The sequence below is a fragment of the Alosa alosa genome, chromosome 14, assembly GCF_017589495.1.
Source record: "Alosa alosa isolate M-15738 ecotype Scorff River chromosome 14, AALO_Geno_1.1, whole genome shotgun sequence".
Classification (NCBI taxonomy): Eukaryota; Metazoa; Chordata; class Actinopteri; order Clupeiformes; family Clupeidae; genus Alosa; species Alosa alosa.
The window spans coordinates 31,203,969-31,228,499 of record NC_063202.1 but is presented as its reverse complement, the minus strand read 5'-3'; the positions used below and the strand labels follow the sequence as shown (position 1 = coordinate 31,228,499).

Here is a 24,531-nt window from a genome sequence, read left to right as displayed (position 1 = left end):
TCAACAGGACTGAGGTGGAGCATGTCACCAGCTTCAAGTTTCTGGGTGTCCACATCTCTGAGGACCTCTCTTGGTCCCTCAACACCTCTACCCTGATCAAAAAGGCTTACCAGCGTCTCTTCTTTCTGAGGTCCATCTGTCTCCTCAGATCCTGGTGAACGTCTACCGCTGCAACATTGAGAGCATCCTCACCAACTGTATCATAGTTTGGTATGGCAACTGCTCTGCCCATGACCCAACCACAGACTGTTCACTCCACTCCCCTCCGGGAGGCGTTACAGGTCTCTCCGCATCCGAACCAGCAGGTTCAGAGGAAGCTTCTTTCCTGCGGTGACATCCAACTAACTAAGCCCCCATCACCCCCTTCCCCGCCCCCGCCTGATGCCTCCTTGCCTGTGCCTGTTGAGTTGTCCATGACCATGGCAACCTTGACAGGGACAACAAGGAGCCGGACATCCCCTAGCCCCCCCACAACTGCACTACTAGGGTACTCCCACCCATCTATCCCATCCATTTATTTATTTACAAATGTACATACTGTAATTACACTTACCGGTATACTGTACATAGCCATAGTCCACTGCTTTTCATCCTGCACATTCACTTATTATTAATACTATTGTAATGTTACTGTTTCTGCACTACAATGGTACTCTTACCACACTGCACATAGTTGTACATACTGTACATATCTGTCTATATGGTTCATACTAAAAATCCATATTTATTCAGTTTTTCTGTAATATATTTTGTTAATACACTGCATACTACAGCCGCGGCCTATCTGAAAAAACGAATGCAGACTTTCTAGAAAAAGTCTCGTTTACGTTTGCCCCCTTCTGGACCCATGTGGTATCAGAAGGCCCTTTCCTTAATCCAGCCGAGGTCGACTTGTTAACTGATGATGTAATGAACTCATTACGCTCAACCCTTGATTCAGTAGCACCACTAAAAAAGAGAGTAAGGAAACAAGTAAGGCGTGCTCCATGGTACACCACACAGACAAAACCCCTCAAACAAGCAGTCGCGAAAAACTTGAACAAAATGGCGATTACTAAATTGGAAGTCTTCCGCCAAGCATGGAAAGATAGCCTTATCACCTACAAAAAAGCACTCAACGAGGCTAAGTCAACCTACTATTCCTTGCTGATCGAAGAAAACAAAAATAATACAAATTTTCTCTTTACCACAATTTCCCGCCTGACGAAGAGCCACACTGAAGTAACCGAATCTATCCCTATATGCCTAAACAGTAACGACTTCATGAATTTTTTCAATGACAAAATTGAAACAATTAGAGATAAGATTAAAAACCAATCAGTCTCACCAGATATTCGTACTCCATTGCTGAACGGTAGCGAAAACATAATTGAATCACAGATGAGACGAACAACTTTGAATTCATTTACACCGATCGACATATTAGACCTCACTTCCACAATTTCCTCATCAAAATCTACAACTAGTCTACTAGATCCTATCCCTACTCATCTTCTGAAATCTGCTCTCCCTTTCTTGGACAATGCTTTGCTCCAGATCATAAATAACTCACTGCTGTCAGGGCATGTACCACAGTCGTTTAAGTTATCTGTTATTAAGCTATCCCTCAAAAAACCTACCCTTGACCCTAACGGCCTGGCCAACTATAGGCCTATATCTAATCTCCCTTTTCTGTCGAAAATACTAGAAAAAATAGTGTCCAAACAAATTAGTGCCTTTTTACATATGAATAAAATCGAAGAATTATATCAGTCTGGTTTCAGAGCTCACCACAGTACTGAATCAGCCTTAGTTAAAGTTTTTAATGGCGTCCTCATTGCTGCCGATAATGGACATATATCAATTTTAGTCCTCCTGGACCTCAGTGCTGCCTTCGACACCATAGACCATGACATACTACTTCACAGGCTTGAACATAGGCATCAAAGACTCAGCACTCGCTTGGTTTAGATCATACCTTTCTAACCGCAGACAATTTGTACAAGTCCACAATAAACCGTCTATCCAGACTATAGTAAAATATGAGGTGCCTCAAGGCTCAGTACTAGGGCCCCTGTTATTTTCTCTCTATATGCTTCCCCTAGGCTCTGAAATTAGGAAACATGGCATTAAATGTCATTCTTATGCAGACGATACACAACTATACCTTTCCGTAAAACCTGACAAATTAACTCCGTTAGCCAAACTTGACACATGTATAAGAGATATAAAGACATGGATGACAAATAATTTCCTGCTTTTGAACTCCGATAAAACAGAAGTCATGGTTGTAGGTCCTAAAAAGATGAGGGACATCCTCATCACAGACTACATTTACTGATCTTCGACTATCCTTATCCACAAGTGTTAAACATTTAGGAGTTACAATTGACCAAGACCTATCACTAAGTAATCACATAAAACAGATTACCAAAACTTCATTCTATAACTTAAGGAACATTTCAAAGATAAGGAAGTCCTTATCCTTACCAGACGCTGAAAGATTAATCCATGCTTTTGTAACCTCAAGGTTACAAATTGATTATTGCAACGCTTTGTATGATGGCTGCAATAACACCTATCTAAAGAGCTTACAGCTTATCCAAAATGCAGCTGCTCGCGCACTCACTAGAACTAAAAAATATGAACATATTTTCCCTATCCTGGCATCTCTACATTGGCTGCCTGTTAAAAGTCGCTTTGACTTCAAAGTATTACTTCTAACGTACAAAGCCATTAATGGCCAGGCACCAGAATATATTAAAGATCTCCTAGTCTCATATAACCCACCCAGACCGTTACGATCACAGAATACTGGCCTTCTTGTAATTCCAAGAATCTCAAAAACGACAGTAGGTGGCAGAGCTTTTAGCTATCGCGCACCCCTCCTCTGGAATAATCTACCCTCCTCAATTCGATTAGCAGACACCCTCCCTATTTTTAAGTCTAGACTTAAAACATACCTCTTTACTGTCTCCCATAGTTAGGTATGGTGCGGTGTGGAACTTCACCCATCTCGGGGATTTTGGAATGGACCACCCTGCTGAGTCCTCGTGTGACTGGCACCCCAGTCGCGCATGAGATGGTGGTCACTGACCATACCTGCGCTGGTGTTGACTACCCCTCACCTTGCCTTAGTTATGCTGCTATAGCATAGTGCTGTCATGGACTTCTCATGTGCCATGCCGTACAACCCCCTCCCCTCTCCTCTCTCTCCTACCCTCTTTCTCTTAACTCTCCCTCTCTTGCCCATTCTCACTATGATTTACTGTAACAATATATAGCACTACTGATCACTTCTTGACATTAACCACATTGATTTCAAGTAATACTAACCCATTCTACATTTCTCTTTCTTCTCCCTTACTGTACCTCACTTGTGAGGTATATCATCACCAGTCATCAACCATCCGTGTGCCTGGCCCTCCTCTTACCCATCCCACCTAAAGTCCCATCCTTGACTGCTGTATTACTGTCCCCCTACCTGGATCCCTGGCCTGTACAGCCCCATCACCTGCCTATGACAACTCTGCCCGGGTTCTGGCCTGTCTGCTGACCCACCACTGGCCCCATCACAACTTTCTTTCCTGGACAATTCCGACACCGGACTATTGCACTTTCTCTCACTAAATCATGATTATGCTTTATCATACCGGACACGTAATCATCCCACCTTCTGTAACCTTCACCTCCGGTGCTTTAAACACCATGTCCTTCTCTCCACACCTGACTGTCATATGCATTTGTCATTGTTTATAGACCTTACTATCCGTATTGACCCTAGGCAGATGGGTCAGGCCCTTGAGTCGTGGATCTGCTCGAGGTTTCTTCCTATATGTATCTCCAATTCTAGGGAGTTTTTCCTCGCCCCTGTTACCCATGGGCCTTCCTTCCTTCCTTCTTTCTTTCTCCCTTTTCTTTTCTCCCTCTTTTCTTTTCTCTGATTGCCTACATTCTGTAAAGCGCCATGATACATGTGTAATGTTTTGGCGCTATATAAGCACAATAAATTGAAATTGAATATATCTATATTGTTCTTACTACTACTATAATGGTACCGCCACTACATTGCACATACCTGTACATGTTGTTCATACATTGTTCATATTACAGTACATAGCCATATTTATTCTGCTCTTATAAGGTAACTAATACACTGCACATATTTATATTTAATTTATGCTACTCTAAACCACCTTCTGCAAAACAACTACTGTCTACACTGCACTATATTTCTTGTCCTGTCTATGCACCACCTGCCTATACAGTACTGTGTATATCACATTGTACTTTTCTGATTTTTTGCACAAACTGCATTTCGTTGTCTCTGTACTTGTTCTCTGCACAATGACAATAAAGTTAAATCTAATCTAATTTAATCTAAAAAATGATCTGCCTCTGCTTTGCCTCTTTACGGATCATGCTATGAATAGCAGCAGCAATGTCTGCATAAATTGAGACATTGTTATTAACCTTCTGGAGCAGAGACATTCCATCAATGATTGTTGCTGTATTATATTCATCTGGAAGATTATCTGATAGTGATGCAAGTTTCTGCAAATGCTTTGCAAGTGCTGTTTTAGAGGTTTTCCTTGGGGTCCCCTCAGGTGTCGCCAATGACCATGGTTAAAGTCCAAAGGGTGACAAAAGACTTCTCTCATGTCAAGTCTTTAACATGATGGTCTTGCCATGTGCCTGTGTTTTCTTTTTTGACTTATGCTCTTAAATGTAATTTAATGTTCTTAAATTTTTGCTTTGTCAATGTATCATGGAATTTGTGCTTAGGTGTATCTGACTCCAGCCACTATGTCATTAATGTTTGCCTGTAGTATGAGCATGAATCAGATTATCCCTAACCTCTTGTGTTGCTTTGCCTGCTGTAGATATGCAAATTAACTCATGTTCCTCTGAAAATGGTACAATGTATGTACTTGTAGATCAAGTCTTGGAAAATAGTTATTATTTCTTTTCAATGGAAATTATTTTAACATCAGATGAAAGACAATTTTAAGTATGATGATGATAATAATAATAATAATAATAATAATAATAATAATAATAATAATAATTGTACATAATGATAACAATGTGTAAAATATGAATATTTTCACTAACCAGTTCATTTACATCTCATTCCCACATTCTTACTGCTCAAAAGTACAACTGAAATGTATAATGTAGATCATTTTAGCACCTGTGATGCAATTACCATAATTTCCCAACTATTAGCTGCAGCTTATACAATGATTTTGCAAAATTTCTTCAGCTATGAGGTTAATACACGGGGGCAGTTAATATGGTATATGGTTTTGTAACTTGCATAAAACACTGTCCTGTGGCTTATACACAATACGGCTAATACACAGGAAATTACTGTATGTATTTCATGTGCCCTGGACATTATAAAATTATAATATTTATGTTAAGCTGGGTACATGTGGTGATGTGAACAATTTTCATATGGTATTCCTTGTAAAGGTAGGCTTATGTGTAAAGGTAAATGTAAAGGTAGGCTTAATATGTGATTGGTAATCATGATGTTTTGATCTCTTGGAATATCTCTTATGGGTAGTTTTAATAAAATACTAATTTACTGAATTTTGGGGTGTTTCCGAATAGTACATTTACAAATAGTAAATAGCATAGCAATGCAGACGTATGTAATCATTTGTATTTCAAAAATCTGCTGGGAAGTAGGAAGGTATAAATACATTGATTAATGAGGTAGTGGGCATTTCAATTAGTCTCTGAAAACGTAGATTTGCTCATTATTACACATACATCTTGAAATTTATCAACCAAAATGAAGGGCAAAATCACATAATGATTCAAAATATGTATGCCAACATCAAACACCACATATGCATCAGTAATAATGAGGTTTGGATTATTTTATGTGCTCTTAGTGGTTTAACAAATCAGGCGGAATTTCCTTTTTTCAAATCAGAGGTCAACTTTGAAGGCCTGTACAGCCACAAAGCTACAAGATCCAACTTGCCATCATACCATTTTATACTCCAGAGATTTGTAGCTTTCAGAAAAATATAGTGAGAATTTGCCCCCCCTACTAGAGACGACAAATACATTGATGTACACAGGCTTCCGTAGTCCACTTTCCTGTAGTAGAGAGGTGGCAAGATGGCGGCGGAGCCTATTAAGACCGAAATTCTCACCATTTTTAAAAGGCTGAGATCAGTTGCAACAAATAAGGTATCAGACTGTGTTTGTATGTCAACGTTGTGTGTTTCCTGTTTAATATAATGTCCGTCTATAGACTTGGAAATTGATTGTTTTATTATTTGTATAAGGCGAACGTAGTTTAACAAGCCGGTAGCTAGCTGATAGCTACACTGTGTAACTGGGCCTTGGTCTTTGGATGTTGGCTTAGGAATAGCCAGTTGGCTAACTGATTTACGTTGATTTTAGGGCAAATAACGATACTTGCGGTAGCTAGCTTGCTATGCTATGCTACAGCCACGTATGCTTTCCGTAAAATAAGCCCATAATGTTAGCCATCGGTAACGTTTCCTCGCTGACTTAAGCTAGGCATAATAATGATCTAACGTTATGGTAACACTAATTTAACCTAGCTAGGCAGTGATGTATGTTTCCTAAAAACACATTCATCGAAATGTCACAATATGTCAACGTTTTAAATTAACGTCCATAATATGAATAACATGTTACCACTTTACGACCACGTTAGCAGCTACCTAATTAGCCAGAGCAGGCTACCAGCGTTTGTACATAGCAAAGATCCACTTCATCTAACGCTATCAACCACCATATGTTTTTTGTTCATGTGTCAGTAACATTAACGTTAATCGTCACTTGGAGAAGATTTAGACAAAGTAGTAATCACATATGAATCAAGTGGTGTGAAGTTTGTATGTCATTGTATGTCTTTCTAAAAAAATAAAAAAATAAAAAAGTAATGCTAGTTAAGTTATCCGTATGCCTATGGATGTTATGTTATGTTATGTTACATTCCCGTGTTAAAGAACACATTTTAAAGTTAATACTGGACAGCAGACACTTTAGGTTTAATGTAAATATAGCTAATTATCTTGACCCGTAAACACAAAACATAAAATGCTTAGTGCCTGTGTGGGAACGTTAGCTAACGTTAGCCTTGACACTAAAATGACAATGCCTTGTTTAATATTAAATGTAAGGTTCTTATCGCTGCTTGGGTTATTTTGTCTCTGTTCTGAATAAACTAACAGCATGTCACAAATCTATTGAATATCTTAACTGTGCTTTCCGCACTGGTTTGTGGTCACGTATAGATGTTAGCTGGCTACATAAACAAATCATGATATTGCATTACAGCTAACCATTAGCTAAGTTGCACAGCCTCAGATGTTATGTAAGCTAGCTAGTGCAACGTTGACACGGCGCAGTGGTCTTTTTTGTTAGAGTCTAAGTTGTCTGTGTTTTTGTGATTGTGCTTAGGCTTGTTTTGACTGTGCTGCTAAAAACCCAAGTTGGGCAAGTATTCCATATGGAGTCTTTCTTTGCATTGACTGCTCTGGGATCCACCGCTCATTAGGGGTCCATCTTAGCTTCATAAGGTACGGCTTCCCTTTTTGAACTTTATATATATCTACTTTAAGTTTAAAGGTTTGCATTTATTCATTTAATTTCAAGGTATTTAAGTATTGAAATTAAATGTTTGCTTGGAATGAAAAAAGCAAGGGGAAAAGTCCAAATTTCAAAGACAAAACCTCAGTTTCCTCAAAAGTAGGCCTATTGTGAATTTCAGATCCACTGAACTGGACTCCAACTGGAACTGGTTTCAGCTGCGATGTATGCAGGTTGGAGGAAATGCCAATGCTGTGAGTGTTCACAAGTCTTTGTCTCCTTCCTGTGTTGACCCCTTTGCACTTTTGTAAGGTACTGGGCCATTGCTGTTTGCACACTCAGTTGTCACTCAGAACACTTTTGATTCTGTTAATGTTCATGGCTACAGATGGCATTTTTCCGGCAACATGGATGCACCACAAATGACACCAATGCGAAGTACAACAGTCGCGCTGCACAGATGTATCGGGAGAAGATTCGTCAGCAGGCCAATGCTGCTCTTTCAAAATATGGGAGTGAGGTAAGGATTTTGATCCCAGCATGTTCCTACCAAATGTACTTGAATTAAAATAGTATCGTGGTAGTATTAACATGCAGGCTTTTTTGCTTGCTCAGTTTTTCCTCGGCCTGGAAATCCACGATTTAGAATCGACTGGCCAAGCAAAGTGGTTGCATGCAATGTTGTATGTTCCCAATCATACTAGGGTTTGTGCACAGATAATCAAATAATCGATTAACCATTCTAGATAGGCTACAACACAAGTATTGATAACCCTATTCAGTTATTCTATAACACATGGACTCATGGTAGCTGTGCTACCATGGTTACACAGCATAGAATTTCGGCTACTATAGCATAATTTCTGCTACCATGTTGCTGTCAATTGAAGGTGCTCGCGAAGGTGGTAAGCGATGTTGGGTAATGTCACCTCTGTTGACGTTCAAACAAAACAGATAGCTAGCTTGCTACTTCCTTCCCCTCCCTCCCTTGCAATTGAAACTCTCCTAAACGTCTCATCGGTGATTGGATCGAACATATATGATATGTTTTTATGGTCCTGGAGAGGTGATGTTTGCTGTATGTGACAAATGTTTTAGCTTAGAAACCGCTGAACATCGCTTAGGGCACCTTTAAGTTAGGATGTTGCAAGCACAATATAGCAGTGGTTGTGGTGCACTATGAGTGTTTAGCTTACACAATGCACAGTGCAATACACACACAACATGCATCTTACAGAAACATCACACACCGCGCCGCTCCTGGAATTCAAGCGCCACTGCAAAAAAGCCTAATAAAAAAAAAAATAGACTCAAGTGAACTTCAGGAACAGCTGCCGTTCGTTCAGGTTTCATGTCAACAAATAATAGTAGGCTAACGTTGAAGGCGCAGTCAGGGATTCCACAGGAGATCACGCTTGTTTGTGTTTATGTTTAAGTTTATTAGCAGATGCAATTTTGTGCAAAAAAAACGTAGGCTACAGTATGTTAACCAAGGAACCAAATTAAACACACCAGCGAGATAGCCTTCCTACGATCAACAGCACCGCTGCTGGAAAAAAATCTAGGGGAAACACTGCATAATTAGGACAGAACAGGCATGGCCTTTAATTAAAGAACATTGTCTATCATGGCAGCATGTAAGGCAATAAAGCTTTTTGAATCTTTAATCTTGAATCTTATGCTCTTGATAAAGAGCCCTAAAAATAAGTGTTGGTAGCGCAAATTCTGACTAACAAACAAAATAACTGTCAGTTATTTAAATGATACCTCTGCACACCACTAAACCATTTAGATATGCCCCATGTCAGGGCTGTTTGGTTGGATAAATTTTGACCTTATGTTGTTGCCAAGGGACAAACTTCACATGTCTGTGGTACGTGATGACGGCTCTTTGAGTGATAATGGGTTGCGTAATCTGTGTGTGTAATATATATATATATATATATATATATATATATATATACATTATACACATATATATATATATTGATTGACACACAGATGATAATGGGTTGCGTAATCTGTGTATGTATGTATGTATGTATGTATGTGGTTGGTTTGCAGAATTAACTTGAATGCAACAGTTTTTAACAAATTAGCACATTGTGGATATGATGCTAACCAGATTTTAGCACAATTTAGTACAACCTGGAAAATCATTGTGTGGTGGTCAATGTTGATATTGTGGTGGGCCGCCACACATTAGTCAATGTATGGGAAACACTGTGTATGTGTAACATTCTATTCCTGTGTTTTTATTTTTGTGTAGCTGTGGATTGATGCATCAGCAAACACACAGACTCCAGCACCTGAAAAGAAAGAGGCTGATTTCTTTGAAGAGCATTCTCAGGTACTCTTACTGAAATTAATGTCTAGTATTACAGTTCACAATGCTAAAAAAAAAACTGTCATAAGCACTCCAGTGGTCACTTCAGAGCAATGACTAATAATAGTAATTCCTAGGTTTGTGTTCTTTGAGGTAAAGCCAATCTGTAAGCTTGTGTTTGTGTGTTGCAGCCCACCAATTCCTGGGAGATGGCTTCTCCTGCTTTGTCAGAACAGAATGGAGCGGACACGGCAGTCAGTCATGTACTGGAGCAAGAGGGCCCTAAAGACCCAGAAAGAGCCAATACCCGTACGTCTAGTACCTCAGAATAATGTATTACAATATAGAGAAGCATCCAAATATAAATTCAGTGCAGTGGTGAGCATGATTTCACTTCTCTTTTAAAGAACCAGACGTTGGTCCAAGCATTGAAGGTCTCGCCATTGATCCCAAAGCAAGCATTGGTAAGTGGTGTGATTTGCTAGGCTTTGGTATATGTGTTGTGGGGAAGCAAGAAATCAATCAAAAGGTTAGAAGGTTATGACTTGAACAAAAGAAAAGTCTTTCACGATATTGCCTAATCACTGAATTATCAATTGTGGATGTTTTTGAATGCCAACTGCAGATGTATGGCAAACACCTTATGTATAGATACAGTATAGGGAAGTGTGAAGTCTTGCCCACTTTCATTCAGAGCTGCAGGATACAAGTTAATAAGGATTTCAAACAGCTGATTGATGAATAATACTTTGACTTTCAGAATGTAAGATGCAGGTGATTGGTGATTCTAAGAAGAATGTTCTCAGTTGTATGACCCCAGTCTCCAGAAAGACCATAAGGAATTGTAGACTAATTTTTCCCAATCATGGCAGAATTCTAGGCTTTATGTGATTTGCTCACGTGATATAATCACTTGTGTTGTCTTCAAACTGGTCACTTACATCCACATTCAATACTTACTGACTGATGCAAGATAATTTCGACACCTTAAATTGACTGAGTATCCTTAACACACAGATTCCCTTGTGTAGCTCACTTAAATTGACTGAGTATCCTTAACACAGATTCCCATGTGTAGCTCACACATGATTGGTTGTCTTGTTTTGCCATGTAGATGACTCAATGCGTTTGGCGTCTGATGAGCCACACCAGTCCAAAGGTGATTGAAATATCTGAGCCTGTTATTGCAGCTCGTTGGCTGACCAGATGTCAGTGGCATGGCTCCGCTCTTGACTGACACTTCACCTGAGCGCTACCTGCCTGCTTTGATCCAACCCACAGTCCGTCCCTGGCCTGTACTAAAACACGTCCTTGCATATAGGCCTAATCAAAATGCTTGATGTCGATATAGGTTCAATTTGTCGTCCTTTGTTGTAGACACCGTATTGTGTGGCGATTACTTTGAATTACAGGCCTGTAACTACACCTGGATCTCAAAACATGCTTAGGTCAAGTTCATTGTGCGCTGTGCCTCAGCTGTGTGTCTGTTCTGTTGTGTATGTACGTGATTGATCAGAAGATGGTTTGTCATCTTTACGTGATTTGCTTTGATGTGACCTGTTTGACTTGTTTTTGACATCCTGCCATGAGGAGTTATGTGACGTGCTCACTGCTGTGGGATTTAGCACAATCCACAGCATTGCGAACATTTCCAACAAAGTTTCTCTCCAGGCATTTTGAAGAGCAGCATGATGACCTCTTGGTTTAGTGAGGCACATAATTACAGAGGGCTTTTGCAAACAAAAGTCCAGAAAAAAAAAAAAAAACTCTTATTAGGGTTCCCACGGGTTATGGATTTTTTTTTTTTTTATATCATGGAATTAAAAAAAAAAAGGAATGTCATTGAATATCAGGGAATTTGTTTTTAGCATGTTCAAAAATTAAGTTGGCATTTATCAAAAATAATATCCATGCCGTATTTTTCCTTCTTGAGTTAATTCATATGCTTCCCCTAATATTGTGGCTGTTATTTTTCTGCTCAGCACAAAGGCAAACTGTTTTTTCCTACACTAAAGGGCATGGAAATTCAGCTTTTGAGGCTGTGGAAGTGAGGGAAAGAATTTTACCTTTGACTTAAGAGTGGGAACCCTTTAATCTTATGTTAAGCAGCTCATCAAATGAAATGAAAATGGTTCTGTATGCTTTTCATTAATTGTCTCACTCTTCTCACTTTTCTCATTTAACACTCCTTTGAGCCCCTAACAGGTGTCTGCTGCAATCGCTGTTCACTTAAGTTCAAGTGTAGTGAGTTTTAGTGTTGCAAGCTGACAAGCATTGCATTTTATTTTCTAGATGTGAAATCATCACTCATTGGAAAGAAGAAGCCTACAACAACAAAGAAAGGGGTATGCCACAATATGTTTCTTGTCTGAATAAAGCCACTCTGGCACTGTGCTGTCTTTTGGCCAATTGAGGTCACACTAACTTCATATTAGTTTCAGAATAGCTTGTGAGCCTTATCTGTATTCATCAGTTATAAGAGTAAGAGTGTTCACTGCAGACTAATGCTTATGTACACCAGTCTGTGCTTATGAATTGTTCATGATAATTTCCTAAGGTCAATAATATTTTTTTTCTTCCAGCTTGGAACCAGGAAGGGCCTGGGGGCCCAGAAGGTGAGCAGTAAGAGCTTCACAGAGGTGGAGAAACAAGCCCAGGTGGCGGAGAAGCTCCGAGAGGAGCAGCAGGCCGAGGCTAAGAAGCAGGCCGACGAGTCCATGTAAGTAAAGCAGTCATCGTCAGGTGTTTTATATGCTTACATGATACACTACTAAATTTTGTAGAACAACCTTTTGTTGCAATTAGCAACAAAAGGTTGATCTACAGGATGCCTCCAATTGTAGCTTTGGTTTTAATTGGCTGCTAGGCCAAACGGATCTCACAACCATATTGTGCTGGATTGTGCCAGCACATACCAATGCATGGAGCGAGTTTTTTTCCATCTTTAGTGCTGGTAAAACAGGTTAATTTACATAGGGAACAGTGCTAGCTAACAGAAGTACTGAGCAAATGATTTATTTCAGTGTTTAACATGGCCTGTGATGTTAGTGTAATGAGACAATTATTTTGTTTAATAAGGCTATGTTAGCCAATGATAACCTGACTCGCGCCAGATGAATTTCGTTCCACCTAGCTCAACTCATCCATCTGGGATCGCTCCATTGGAGAGGTGTTTCAGAAGGCTGGGCCTTATCAAAAATCCTTGCATATGATTGGATAAGCCACTTGTCCGTCATCTTTATCGTTTTCATCAACAAAAGCCTTCAGAGCCGTTCTCTGATGATGATGGATGTGAGTGGAGCTAGCCGGAATGAAATTCATCTGGCGAGTCAGGTTAAGCCAATGGTGCTCTGTCAAAATATGGGAGCTACATTATTGATTTGATTGTCATCTAGACCAGCTTTGTAATGTCTAACTATGCAGATATAGTTGGAAATTGGCCTTAAGATACCTTGGTTGAATGTAGCATCTTTATCAATACACCATGAAGAAGACCTGGACCGTGTAGAGGCCATGACACAACCTGTTGTTTTCAGTAAAGGTTAACATACATGAAACTAAAATAGCTATAGGCTAAGTACATAGCAGGTCCTTTCTTAAAACCTAGGGAGGCGCCACCAGCAGTTTAGGTGTCTCAGCAATGCAAAGGGTCTTACAGGGCTCTACAGTGGGCCCATTTCACTTGCACATGCGAGTAAAAATGATGGCGTGTGAGTGCAAAAAAATATTTAGGCGCACTGGTGCGAATGACTTCTAACCATGTCAATGTTTGTCTACAAAATACACCGCAACATCAAGAAACATTACTGGTGCAAACCATAGAATCACGTCAGGAATGCAGCATAAAAACTACACCTCCCATCAACGTTAGCAGTTTCGCGTTGTGACTTGCTAGTAGTCGCTTCTATTAAATCCAAGAGCACGCAGAAAAAGTGGAAAGTTAGACTTGCCAGCCAAGATGCAAAGATTGAAGAAATTAGTTCTTCTATCCACCGAATTCATCGGATATCGGAGGAACAGGATGAGATTCTGAGAATGCAGTGAGGGAAGGAAAGGTAACCTAACATGCCTTTTAGCCCAGTTGACGTATTTGCTGCAATATGCAAAATTATAGCTGTAGCGAACAGGCACAAAAGTAGCTTCCCGTAATACTCCCATTTTATTCAAGGGTAGAACGCTACTGACAACTCCACGCTTTCCACGCATGCTTGTTTAAACACCGAATAGGCTACAAGCTGAAGTGCAAAACGAAAGTAGGCCTAACGTTTGCCTACTGCCCCCATCAATGCAGATATTTCAAATAAAAAGTAAGAGTATAAAAAATATATATATCCTTGATTAGCCTATGTTGGGTTTTGTGGAAGAGAAAATGGACTGTTTTAGTAGTAGTATTAGGCAGTATGCAGTCAGATAGGTCACCATGAGCATATTTGGATTAGCTACAGTACAGATGGATTTACAAATAAATAAATTAGCCTACATTTGGCAGGATACTTGATATACAGGCTAAATGCAAATATGGCAATGTATTATACTATTTTACATTAACAAAATGTAGGAAAATAGAACGGACTGAAAATAAAGTAGGCACTGATCTTTAAAATCCTATTTCCTGTAGCCTAAATGTTGTGTCATTCTTAATATTCGCAATTGGTGCACTGGCATGTTTAAGTGTTAGCTGCAGTGTAATGTTAGATTATGTTTAAGTTAAGTACAGAACTGACTGTGCGCCCAAATTTTTTGAAACAAAAACATTTTTTGTTTCAAAAAATGTTAGTGTAGAGCCCTGTTTTAGGACCAGTAAAACAGGATGGTGGCCTAATATTACCTAGTTTGGTTACTGGCTCTAGATTGGAGAAAGAGGTGGGTGAAGGGTCTAAATTCTAAATTAAGTTCACAAAAACTTGTGGATGTGTCCCTATGGGATCCATATAAAAATAGTAGAGAACACGTGAAATGTGGGTTGCCTCATGGACCAATCTTCAGATGCAGTCCAGATTGCAAATAAAACTACCAGCCTTCAGTGTTTCTCGCCACTTCAAGTTGTTCTGAGTTTGACTTTGATAATTACGCTTTTTTACAACAGAAAATGGCAGCACTCAATCACTTTACCTGGAACGGTTTCCCTTTTCAGTGATTTTAGATGAAGGAATTTAACCATGAAAATGACATGTCTAACCTCAATTAAGTTTTTAATATATAATTTGATGAGCCATGTGCACTTTGATTAATGTTCTGACTCGTCCACGTTCATCCCTGCAGTGTGGCCTCCATGCGCTTGGCGTACAAGGAGCTGGAGATTGACAGGAAAATAGAGGAGAAGAAAATCCAAAACCTGGAAGGAAAGAAGAAAGAGCAGGCTGAAAGACTGGGCATGGGCTTCGGCCAAAGGAGGTAACAGCTGACGGGTCTTTCCACAATAAGCCCAAACCATCTGATTTCTATCAGAATCTGCATTACTAAAAAAAACCTTTTTGTGTTGGCCAGCGCGGTGTCCCATTCTGTGATGTCGGACATGCAGGTGATTGAGCAGGAGACCCCAGTCGGAGCCAAGTCCTCTCCACGATCTAAGCTGGACATGTTCGAAGAGCCAGGGTTCACATCTGGACCTCCCAAGTACGTATTGACTTGTATTAATAAACACAACAGATATTCAGAGCAACAAGCCATTCACAATTAGTTAATATGCTAGAGCAGGGATTCCCAAACTGTGGTACCACCGGTGGTACGCAAGCTGCCACTAGGGGTTACGCGAGATGAAAAGGGCAATGTCGGAAAGGTGTTAAAATATATTTATTAATTAATAATCTAATTAATTCATAAATAATATATATTTTTTAATCGGGTTATAATGATATGGAAACATATAATTATAGGAAAATCATTTGAAAACTCTATAGTAGGTTATGTTTTCGTTTAAAAATAAGTTACCCACAATGCACATGATTTACTTCGGGCAGCCAGAATAAATGGCGTGATGTAGTTCTGTGAAAGTAAAGGCTAGGTAGAAGGCTACGCAAACATGGAAAACTGGCTAAAAACAGGGACACTGTCCAAAAGGCCTAATTAAAGCAATCGAAGAGGAGAAGCGAGAGAAACAGAACAGGAAACAGGTAACGATGGGATGGGGCAGAATGATTAAGGCAGTGGAGCGCAGGGGGATAAAAGAAAAGACACAGAAAAAAAGAAAGTATGATGATTCATATCTAGGCCTAGGCTTTACCTGGATTGGAGAGACAGACTGCCCAAAGCCCCAGTGCGTGGTTTGCATGCTATCTAACCAGTCTAATGTTCTCCACACTGTTTTATTATTGTGAGCGCTCATAGACCAATTGCACATTTTGATTTTGTTATTTGTTTTCTTGTAAGGCGGCTAGTTAAACATGATGTCTAGAATACGTCAATAGAATGTGTTGCTTTTTTATGTGTCGGATGGTGGGGGTCTGCGAGCTGAGTCAGGATGTAGAAGGTGGTCCGTGGGAAAAAAAGTTTGGGAACCGCTGTGCTAGAGTAATTCATTATTTTGTGCCCTGTTATAGATACAAAGACAACCCGTTCACTGCGGGCGATGCATTCTCCTCACGCTGGGACTCTGATACAGGCTCCTCATCCTTCACCTCCTCCTGGGCTCTGGAGAAGGAGGAACCCAAGGAGAGTGAAGTCACCATATCTAGCATCCAACCTATTGGAGAGAGGTTTGTCCATGATGTTCACATTACAGATATTCATTCACACTTTGATCCTCTGCTTCGTATGGCAAGGGTAGATTTAGTGATCTGTGTGTGGGGGAGAGCAGACCTTGTTGTGGCGTGCACCATAATACAGTAAAGTTTGTGACTTGAAAGCTTGAGAGATCTTAATATCTAGCATTTGGCCTCGTTCCCAGGTTGCCCAGTCGACGAAAGCCTGAGGCAGCGGCCCCAGTGGCAGAGTCCAGTGAGGCCCGGCAGAAGTTCGCCAACGCCAAGGCCATTTCCTCTGACATGTTCTTCGGACGGGAGGCCAATGCCGAGGTTTGTCCAACACATTTGTCGTTAAGAAACCATCTACCTCAGCCCTTCTGAGAGTTGAAGTTGGTTTAATTTTCCTAATGTGTGAACTGTCTCTCAGTATGAAGTGAAGACACGGCTGGAGGGCATGTCCGCAAGCACATCCATCAGCTCGGCTGAGCTGTTTGGGGACGGGAGTAGCCACCCACCCGGTGAGCATATGTGACAAACTTTGAGATTCATGGGCTTCGCATAGCCTTCTATGTAGCACAATGATTCCCACAGGACTAATGTGTGTGTGTGTGGTGTGTGTGTGTGTGTGTGTGGTCAGCAGGTGCAGCAGGCTTTGACAGTGTGCTCCCCTCTGGACCTGACATCGCTCAGTTTAAACAGGGTGTGAAAACAGTTGCTGGAAAGATGGCTGTTCTGGCCAATGGAGTCATGAACACCATACAGGTGAGACCATCGTGGATCTTCGTGAGTTTGTCAAATAGGAGTTGCTTTTAAAGTTATTATTCTGTTTTCTTCTGGTAAGGGTTCTTTATTAAAGCTGACACCTGTAATGGACAAAGAAGGAGCCACTTGTGAAATGCCACACACCTGGTGTTCAAGCCTTAAAACTTCTGTTTTTATTTTGTTTGTTTTTTAATTACAGGATCGTTACGGATCCTACTGAAAGGAGAGAGAAAGCTTCTGCTGAAAGCCCCACAATGCTGACTGCCAGATCTCATGTGTTCATTCAGACAGAGGGCGCAAGAGCAAGAGACATTAAAGAGCACTAGGCACGGGATGATGACTATATCGACTCCCCCAGTCTGCCTGTCCTGACCTCTGTAGACATTAACAGACATTCAGACAGTATTTTTTTTCTCACTCAGAGACTTTTATTTTTCAGCAGGAAGCACTGAGGGTGGGGAACTTCTCGTTTTCTTCTCGTTAAGGCTTATACGCCCCACGTCTCTTATTTTTGGTCTCTATTTCAAACATTGGTTTTTTTTCTCTTTTTTTCTTATGTATTCTGTAAGAAAGGTATATCCAAGCCCTTTGTTTAGCAGAGCCATGTTCTCATGGGTTTAAAACCGTATCATGTTGTTAATGGACAGAGCAGTGCTACAGTATGCCTCACTAGGAAAGGGAACTGCAATCCACTTTTGTTTTTTTAAACATAATTTATAGGTTTTCCACTGTATTTTCTGTTTGTCAGTTTGCCATTTTAGTAATACAACTGACTAAAATGCCTGAATATTAAATAGTACATGGGTGATCTTGGTAAGTGATCAGTTGCAATGATGGATTTACAGTGATCTACATCGGTAGGAGGTCAGTAGTTTATATGCAATATGACATCTTCCTGATGGATGGCTGGAGCGATTGTCATTGAATGGAGAAGGTCTGGGGAGAATCTGCTAGTGCTGACTCTTATTTTCTTTTTGAAAATGTACTTAGTGTTTGTCTCCCCCCACCCCCTCTTAGTAAGGCAGGTATTGTGCTGTTGGTCCAGAGGGAGTCCGCTCTCACTGCGGACATAAGTGGGGTGAAAGACATGTGACCGTAGTCTGATGGAGAGCTCGTGTCCTGGAGATAATCTGCATTGTCATGGCAAACACACTCATTCTGCCTGGACCACAACACTTTGCATTTTTATTCATGCAACTGTAATTCTGTTTCTTGGAGCAACTCCTCTTCTGTACGCACTCAAACCCAAAAAGGTTTTAAAGACGAGTGAAAGAGTAACGCAGACTGAATGACTAACTAGTGCAAGGCTCCGAGTTATTAACATTTTCTGCATCAAGCAAGCACACACATTTTACAAAATGGTTTTAATAGAAGAATACCAAACCATGTGGCGAAAAAGTCCTCTGATCATTTTATGCATGTAAAATGATTTCTGCTTTCAAAATGAAAGATGTTTTTATTCTTTGCGTTCAACTAATATATATTTTTCTTTTGGATTCTGCCTGACTGTCACGGGGAAGGAAGTAAAGTGTTTATATTTTAAATTTCTCCCAAATGTTCCAGACAGACCTGCCTGTCTGTGTTTACCCCCCCCAGATTAAAAACAAAGTGACAATTCCAGACTGCCCTTTAAAGATTTTAAATATTTATTGTAAGCACTCAAAACACAGATAACAAAATTTGTGTCAATAAAGTTTAAAATCCTTCTCCACAGAATTTCACATATTTCTTGGTAACCTGAGTAAGCATTAAACATGTGAGTGATGGCAAATCCATGGTGGCTTAACACAACAAAGTGATATAAAATACAAAGCACTGAATGAAAAATAATGAGCAGGATATAAAAGTGGTAATGCTATTCAACGGTCAGTTAAGCTAAGCCAGCTCTGACCTCTTCACCATTGAGAAGAAGAATGGACAAAAATAGGAGCTACTTTGATTTGAAAGTCAACTAAATGCTAATACCAAGTCAACTCTTTCATGCCTCTCTACTCTTCAGTGGAAACCTTTCATCCTCCCTCTTTCTTGCTGAAAGGGAGGCCAGAGCTACTTTACTTGTCTTCATTTCCCCTTTAATATACAGAATAAGTAAGAGGGCAGCCCTGAGAGGAGACTGGAGTGTTGGTGAGTGGGGTCACAGCGGGAGGCTCGGCGCTTTGGTTGCATTCTACTCCAAGAGAGTGAGTCCTTTTCATCAGCTGGTATACAAAGTGCATAGCAAACAAGGCATCACCATAAACATATTTACAAGACATTTCAGAATTTCACATAAATCTGACTGACACTTAGTCTGACACAATCGGGGGTTCCTTAAACATCTATAACCCCAGACATAAAGATACTCAGTGCGAATAATCCCTTCATGATCTGTCTCTATATATTAATGTTCCAACACATACTTTCTCAATTTCCTTCCAAGTGCAAACAAACAATTGCCATACCCCAAAATGTGCTCAAACACATTCATTATAACTTCCTAAGTGACTTTCTCACAGCATATTACAGTGGTGAAAAAAAAATTGACCGTCCTTCAGAAATGTGGATCCAATCAGTTGATCCAGGCGTAAGGATAGAAGCCATTCTGCTCCCAAAATTTGCAGTGGTCAGCAGAAGGATTCTGAGCCACAGAGAAGTTTCGGTCCAGCAGAGCCATGCCTAAGGGATACTTTGTCCACTCTTCGGGCATCTTCCCTAAGTATTGAGATAGGGAGGGTTTAAAATAACTTCTATGCTATAAATATCTCCTTCAGGCCTGTGTGCGTTTTTCTTTTCATTATTAAAAAAGGTTATATGATGACAGTATAATGTTTAGATTGTCCCAAATAATTAAATGAACATATTTTACCATGATGTCTGGCTTACCTTCTCTGGCAAAATGAAGGAAGTACTTAATAACCATTTCTTGGAAGGCTATGTCTGATGGAGCCAGGACTCCAAGGGCATCTTTCAGTCCTCCAAAAAATGCAAAACTATCTAACAGGTGAAAAGAGAAGCGAGGGTGGAAGGGAACGCCAGAAATGTTGGCTTGTTTTGATGGTGTGTAGGTCACCAGGTAGCGATACACAGGACTTTTCAGTGCGTCTGTAAACCCAAAGAATTATAGATTAATAAACTGAGATATGCTCATTTTCTGTTCTTGATCTTTTTAGGCATGTATGGCATATATTTTAACTTAGTAACATCAATTTCTGTCAATCACTATTTGAATCAACATCTTAACAATCATTTGGCATCCATTTTGTGGTCACTGACTGCTCCACTTACCTGCAGCTCTCTTGGCAAGGTCATTATTAGGACAGGTGACCCTCATGTCTGACACCATGGTGTTGTAGAGCCTCTCAGGACAGCGGTGTGAGGTGGGGCAGGGGGCAGAGCTGGGGTACAGACCCAGGGCCTGGGCAGTGACATTGGCTCCAAATGGGCTCAGTTTCTCTATAGAAACATCAGCACAAACAAACAAACACACACACACACACACACACACACAGGCATGGATTCTTGGGTACTGAATGAATTTTGATTTGAGCTTTGAAAAACCTTACAATCATTCATGTCAATGAGGAGTGCATAAAACTGGAAGGTCCCAGTATAATGAAGATCAGTGTGCACAGCACAGTGTAGGCAGTAGAGCACTTACGAGTCACATGCCACCTGTAATCTCCCCAAGTCCACACACTCATGTTCTGATAGGCAGGACTGTGTTGGATGAGACAACAGTGTTATCAGCATCTTTCAGAAAAGCCTGTCAGTAAACTGTAAATGAAAGAAGTTACTGCAAACATACCAAAAATCTGTCTCCTGCTCTGTAGTTCCAACCAAAAATGGAACATCACTGAAGCCACTGCCACTCTCCCAAATCTTGAAGGGAGGGGCAGTAATGACATGACCATCCACAACTGCCACTGGACCAACGAAATGTCCTTTGACTGGAAGATCTACTAGCTCATCAGCTGCCCAAGAAGGGTACTCCTGCCATGGAATAGCCTACACGAAAAGGTTACAAGAGGCTATTTTCTTCAACTCACATTGATAATGAGGTGCATCATCATTATCTATGATCTATCTATTATCCCATTTACCCTACCATGTTTTCTCTTAATAAATAGATAATACATTAATATTATAAAAAAATAGTACATTTTTCCACAGGCTGTGCTCAGATGCAGATTTCTTATGCATGGCCCCAACGTTTTTTTGACCCCTTAGCTCAGATGTTGACTGATATTATTTCAATTGTGTTTCTAATATGTCATGTGTACATACTTCAGACTTTGGAACACTTGATAACAAAATAAACATACCACCTAGTGGAAAATGTGAGATACTAATTGCAAGCTGCCACAAGTGCCTAGAACTTTAAGTGAGATCTGCTTAGCAGAAGAGGGGTTATTCTGGACAAACTCTGACAAATATTCTTATTTGACCACAGCATTTCATTTCTTGAAAAAGGATCTGAGATTTTAAGTTCCCAAGTCACTCTAACCAGATACATATTTGTGAGGGGCTGCTTTAAAGCAAGACACATAATGGAAAACCGTGTTTTCTATAGCTTTGTTGAATACGGAGAGTTATTGCATGGCATGAAATAGCATCTGAGCATGTTTTTGACAGACCAAAGTTGCATTCCTTCTATGTTAACATCAGAAAACAAGGTGTAATACTCTGTCCATCCATTCTATGTCATCTTTCAATTGTGAACCTCCATACCTTGAGAACCTCACTTATTGCTAATCCTCTCAGACAGCCGGTGTCTTTGCATCCTGTCCTCCTCAGGAACTCCAGATTGTCCTGTTCTGCTGACTCCAGTGAGGCATTAAACACGTATGAGCCACTCATGTCAATGGCACGATGGAAGAGTCCCTTCGCCAACGGAGACACCATGAGAGCCCATACAGATGTACCACCTATCACCATGGCAACAGAACAGCCAGGATGGTAAGAGATTTGTCACTATTATTATTATTATTATTATTATTATAAGTCACAAGAAACACGCCAGATTTCCATTACTTTCAATGCCATGCATGCAGTGTAATTGTTCAGTGTATTATTTTGCCGTTTGTATATTGTCTCAAAAAACACGTCACAAATCTGTATTTTTTCACCTGAGCTTTGGCCAAATATGGTGACTTTCCCTGGGTCTCCTCCAAATACATGAATGTTTCTTTGAACCCACTTCAGTGCTGCAATCTGATCCATGAAGCCGTAGTTCCCTGAAACACCAGGAAGAAAGCACTGTCAGAGCACACAAAGACGTTGTCAGAAACATGAGATGCTGATAAAAAAGAGAGTGTCTGGGAAGACTAAAAGAAGCCCTTATCAGATCTATATACATTTTCTGTCAGATTGTCTTGATATTTCACTATTTAGTGATTGACAGTTGTTTCAAGTCTGTACAGGCTGAAATGATCTTTATTAGATAGGAGCATGAATGAAAAGGCTAGAGGACACTTTCACTTAGATGTAGACTCTTCCAAAGAAGCTCAGTGATAAGAATTTTTGTGTGAGTTTATTCGATTACAGTCTGCAACTCGGATGGTTGTGGAGAGGCATGACAAGTGACTAACCTGAAGTGTTGTAGGGGGAGCCATCTCTGAGCATCTTAAGGGCCATGAAGCCAAATGCATTGAGTCTGTAGTTCAGACTCACATAAACGGCTTGCGTCCTGGCGGCCAGCTCCTCTGTGGGAGAGTAGCCTTTCTCCTGCCCACTTAACATGTGCAGGTATCCACCGTGAATCCACACCATGACAGGCAGAGGGGCAGGTGGCATGAGGCTGGGCGTCCACACACTCAAGTGGAGGCAGTCCTCTTGGCCCATCACCTTACCTGTCTTGATAAGAGGCCTCACCTGTGCACACATACTACGGAAACGTGTGGCATCTCTGACCCCACTCCAACACAGGCCCTCCTCTTTGAGATCAGCCGGCGGTTGCCAGCGCCTTTTGCCAGTTGGTGGTGCTGCATATGGGATGCCTTTAAAAGAGTACACCTCATCCTTCCAGCGTCCACGCAGACATCCGCACTCTGTAGTCACCTCCACCAGGCCCTGGGGTAGGGTCTGGGCCACATAAGCTAGGTAGCCAGCCAAAGTCAGCAGACCGCCAACACCAAGTATGATCAGGAACATGCATCTTCGTGAGACTACAAGGAAAGGGCTGACATAGTGCCTTCTGCAGTATTGGATCTCCTCTTCTCCCTCTTCCTGTACCAAATAACGATACTCATTCCCTTCTGGAACTTCAAATACATCTTCACTCATCTTCACTCTATAATGGGGCCTACATAATACATGTCATTGTTATTGTTAAAAAAAATGCTTAGGTTAAACGCGTCTGCTAAATGAACGTATGCTATAATGCATAAAACAGGACTTTGTTACATGGCAATACGGAATTTATAGTTCTGATTTTCTGATAAACTAAAACAAACTGTGATAATGGAGACCTAAACCAGGGTATTCTAACTGCTGTTTATTGGACTTATACATGCACTACGCATAGGCTAAATTGTTTTAGTACAACGGAACAACGGAAATTTGTTTCGGAAACTTGTTACTTTTACAGAGGAGATATAAAGATACAAACTAACTACACTTTCGACTAATGCACTCTTTTTATCCATCACCGAATGCAGATCCAGTTCCAATAAATAAAAACGAAAAATAAAAAAAATATGTTACAGAAATTCGCGAATAACCAACTAGCAAAACATGTCTGAAGGGAGGCAGGGCGCATAAAGGAGCGCAATAAAGTTGTGCCATATTTCCGTTAAATTGAACTTTAACAAGTGAAAAGTATTCGAATTCATATTTTCAATATATGTAGCAAATTAGCATACAACAAGCATGCATTATCTATAATAGCATTAAGAGTAGCAAAATTCAAACCTCAGAATTGTTGGTTATTCACCACAGTTTGAACAAACACTTGAAGCATGTCGGTTATGACAACATTCGCGTAGAAAAATGGCTGACCTGTTTGAGAATAAAAAAACCTTAAAGGTACACACCACTTCGGTGACAATTCCTATGATTGCATGTAAACCAAAGTCAGGCATTTTTAGCACTGATCGTCATTGTTCTAACGGAACTGACTGGACGTTGACCATAGCCTACAGTGGAATATAAAGTCGCAGATGCCTCCTACGTTTCTGGAGGCTAAATAATATTTATAATGTTGAAATGTGTCCTTTTGTT

The 24,531-nt window shown here is 40.4% G+C and overlaps 2 protein-coding genes across 5 annotated transcripts; one reads left to right on the top strand and one right to left on the bottom strand.

Annotated features, from left to right (window-relative positions):
- The first annotated feature begins 6,092 nt into the window (after positions 1-6,092).
- On the top strand, positions 6,093-19,045 carry arfgap2 (ADP-ribosylation factor GTPase activating protein 2). 4 transcript variants are annotated; one of them, XM_048262975.1, is made up of 17 exons: positions 6,093-6,189; positions 7,435-7,553; positions 7,745-7,817; positions 7,952-8,083; positions 9,833-9,913; positions 10,081-10,198; positions 10,297-10,353; positions 11,004-11,048; positions 12,182-12,234; positions 12,472-12,608; positions 15,152-15,283; positions 15,377-15,505; positions 16,429-16,584; positions 16,776-16,902; positions 17,000-17,090; positions 17,213-17,334; positions 17,534-19,045. In XM_048262975.1, the coding sequence occupies exons 1-17, from the start codon at positions 6,118-6,120 to the stop codon at positions 17,552-17,554; spliced, it is 1,665 nt and encodes a 554-aa protein (XP_048118932.1). In that variant the 5' UTR covers positions 6,093-6,117; the 3' UTR covers positions 17,555-19,045. The 4 variants fall into 4 exon arrangements, with proteins under 4 accessions (XP_048118932.1, XP_048118931.1, XP_048118934.1 ...); XM_048262974.1 differs by having other exon boundaries at positions 17,210-17,334; XM_048262977.1 differs by lacking the exon at positions 11,004-11,048.
- Positions 18,958-24,303, bottom strand: si:ch211-71n6.4 (para-nitrobenzyl esterase). Its single transcript, XM_048262972.1, has 9 exons — positions 24,223-24,303; positions 22,902-23,614; positions 22,440-22,547; positions 22,042-22,238; positions 21,119-21,318; positions 20,972-21,030; positions 20,599-20,766; positions 20,197-20,415; positions 18,958-20,025 (listed from the first exon to the last, which is right to left on the bottom strand). Exons 2-9 carry the CDS (start codon positions 23,593-23,595, stop codon positions 19,883-19,885), a joined length of 1,788 nt encoding a protein of 595 aa, XP_048118929.1. The 5' UTR covers positions 23,596-23,614; positions 24,223-24,303; the 3' UTR covers positions 18,958-19,882.
- Between the last annotated feature and the right edge of the window lie 228 nt (positions 24,304-24,531).

Coding starts and splice junctions, on each gene's coding strand:
- si:ch211-71n6.4 (XM_048262972.1), bottom strand. CDS start 23,595: ATGAGTGAAGATGTATTTGAAGTTCCAGAAGGGAATGAGTATCGTTAT. Junction 22,239..22,439: donor CATATTTGGCCAAAGCTCAG/GTGAAAAAATAC, acceptor CCATGGTGATAG/GTGGTACATCTGTATGGGCT. Junction 21,031..21,118: donor GAGCAGGAGACAGATTTTTG/GTATGTTTGCAG, acceptor CATCCAACACAG/TCCTGCCTATCAGAACATGA.
- arfgap2 (XM_048262974.1), top strand. CDS start 6,118: ATGGCGGCGGAGCCTATTAAGACCGAAATTCTCACCATTTTTAAAAGG. Junction 10,354..11,003: donor TGATCCCAAAGCAAGCATTG/GTAAGTGGTGTG, acceptor TTTGCCATGTAG/ATGACTCAATGCGTTTGGCG. Junction 15,284..15,376: donor ATGGGCTTCGGCCAAAGGAG/GTAACAGCTGAC, acceptor TGTGTTGGCCAG/CGCGGTGTCCCATTCTGTGA.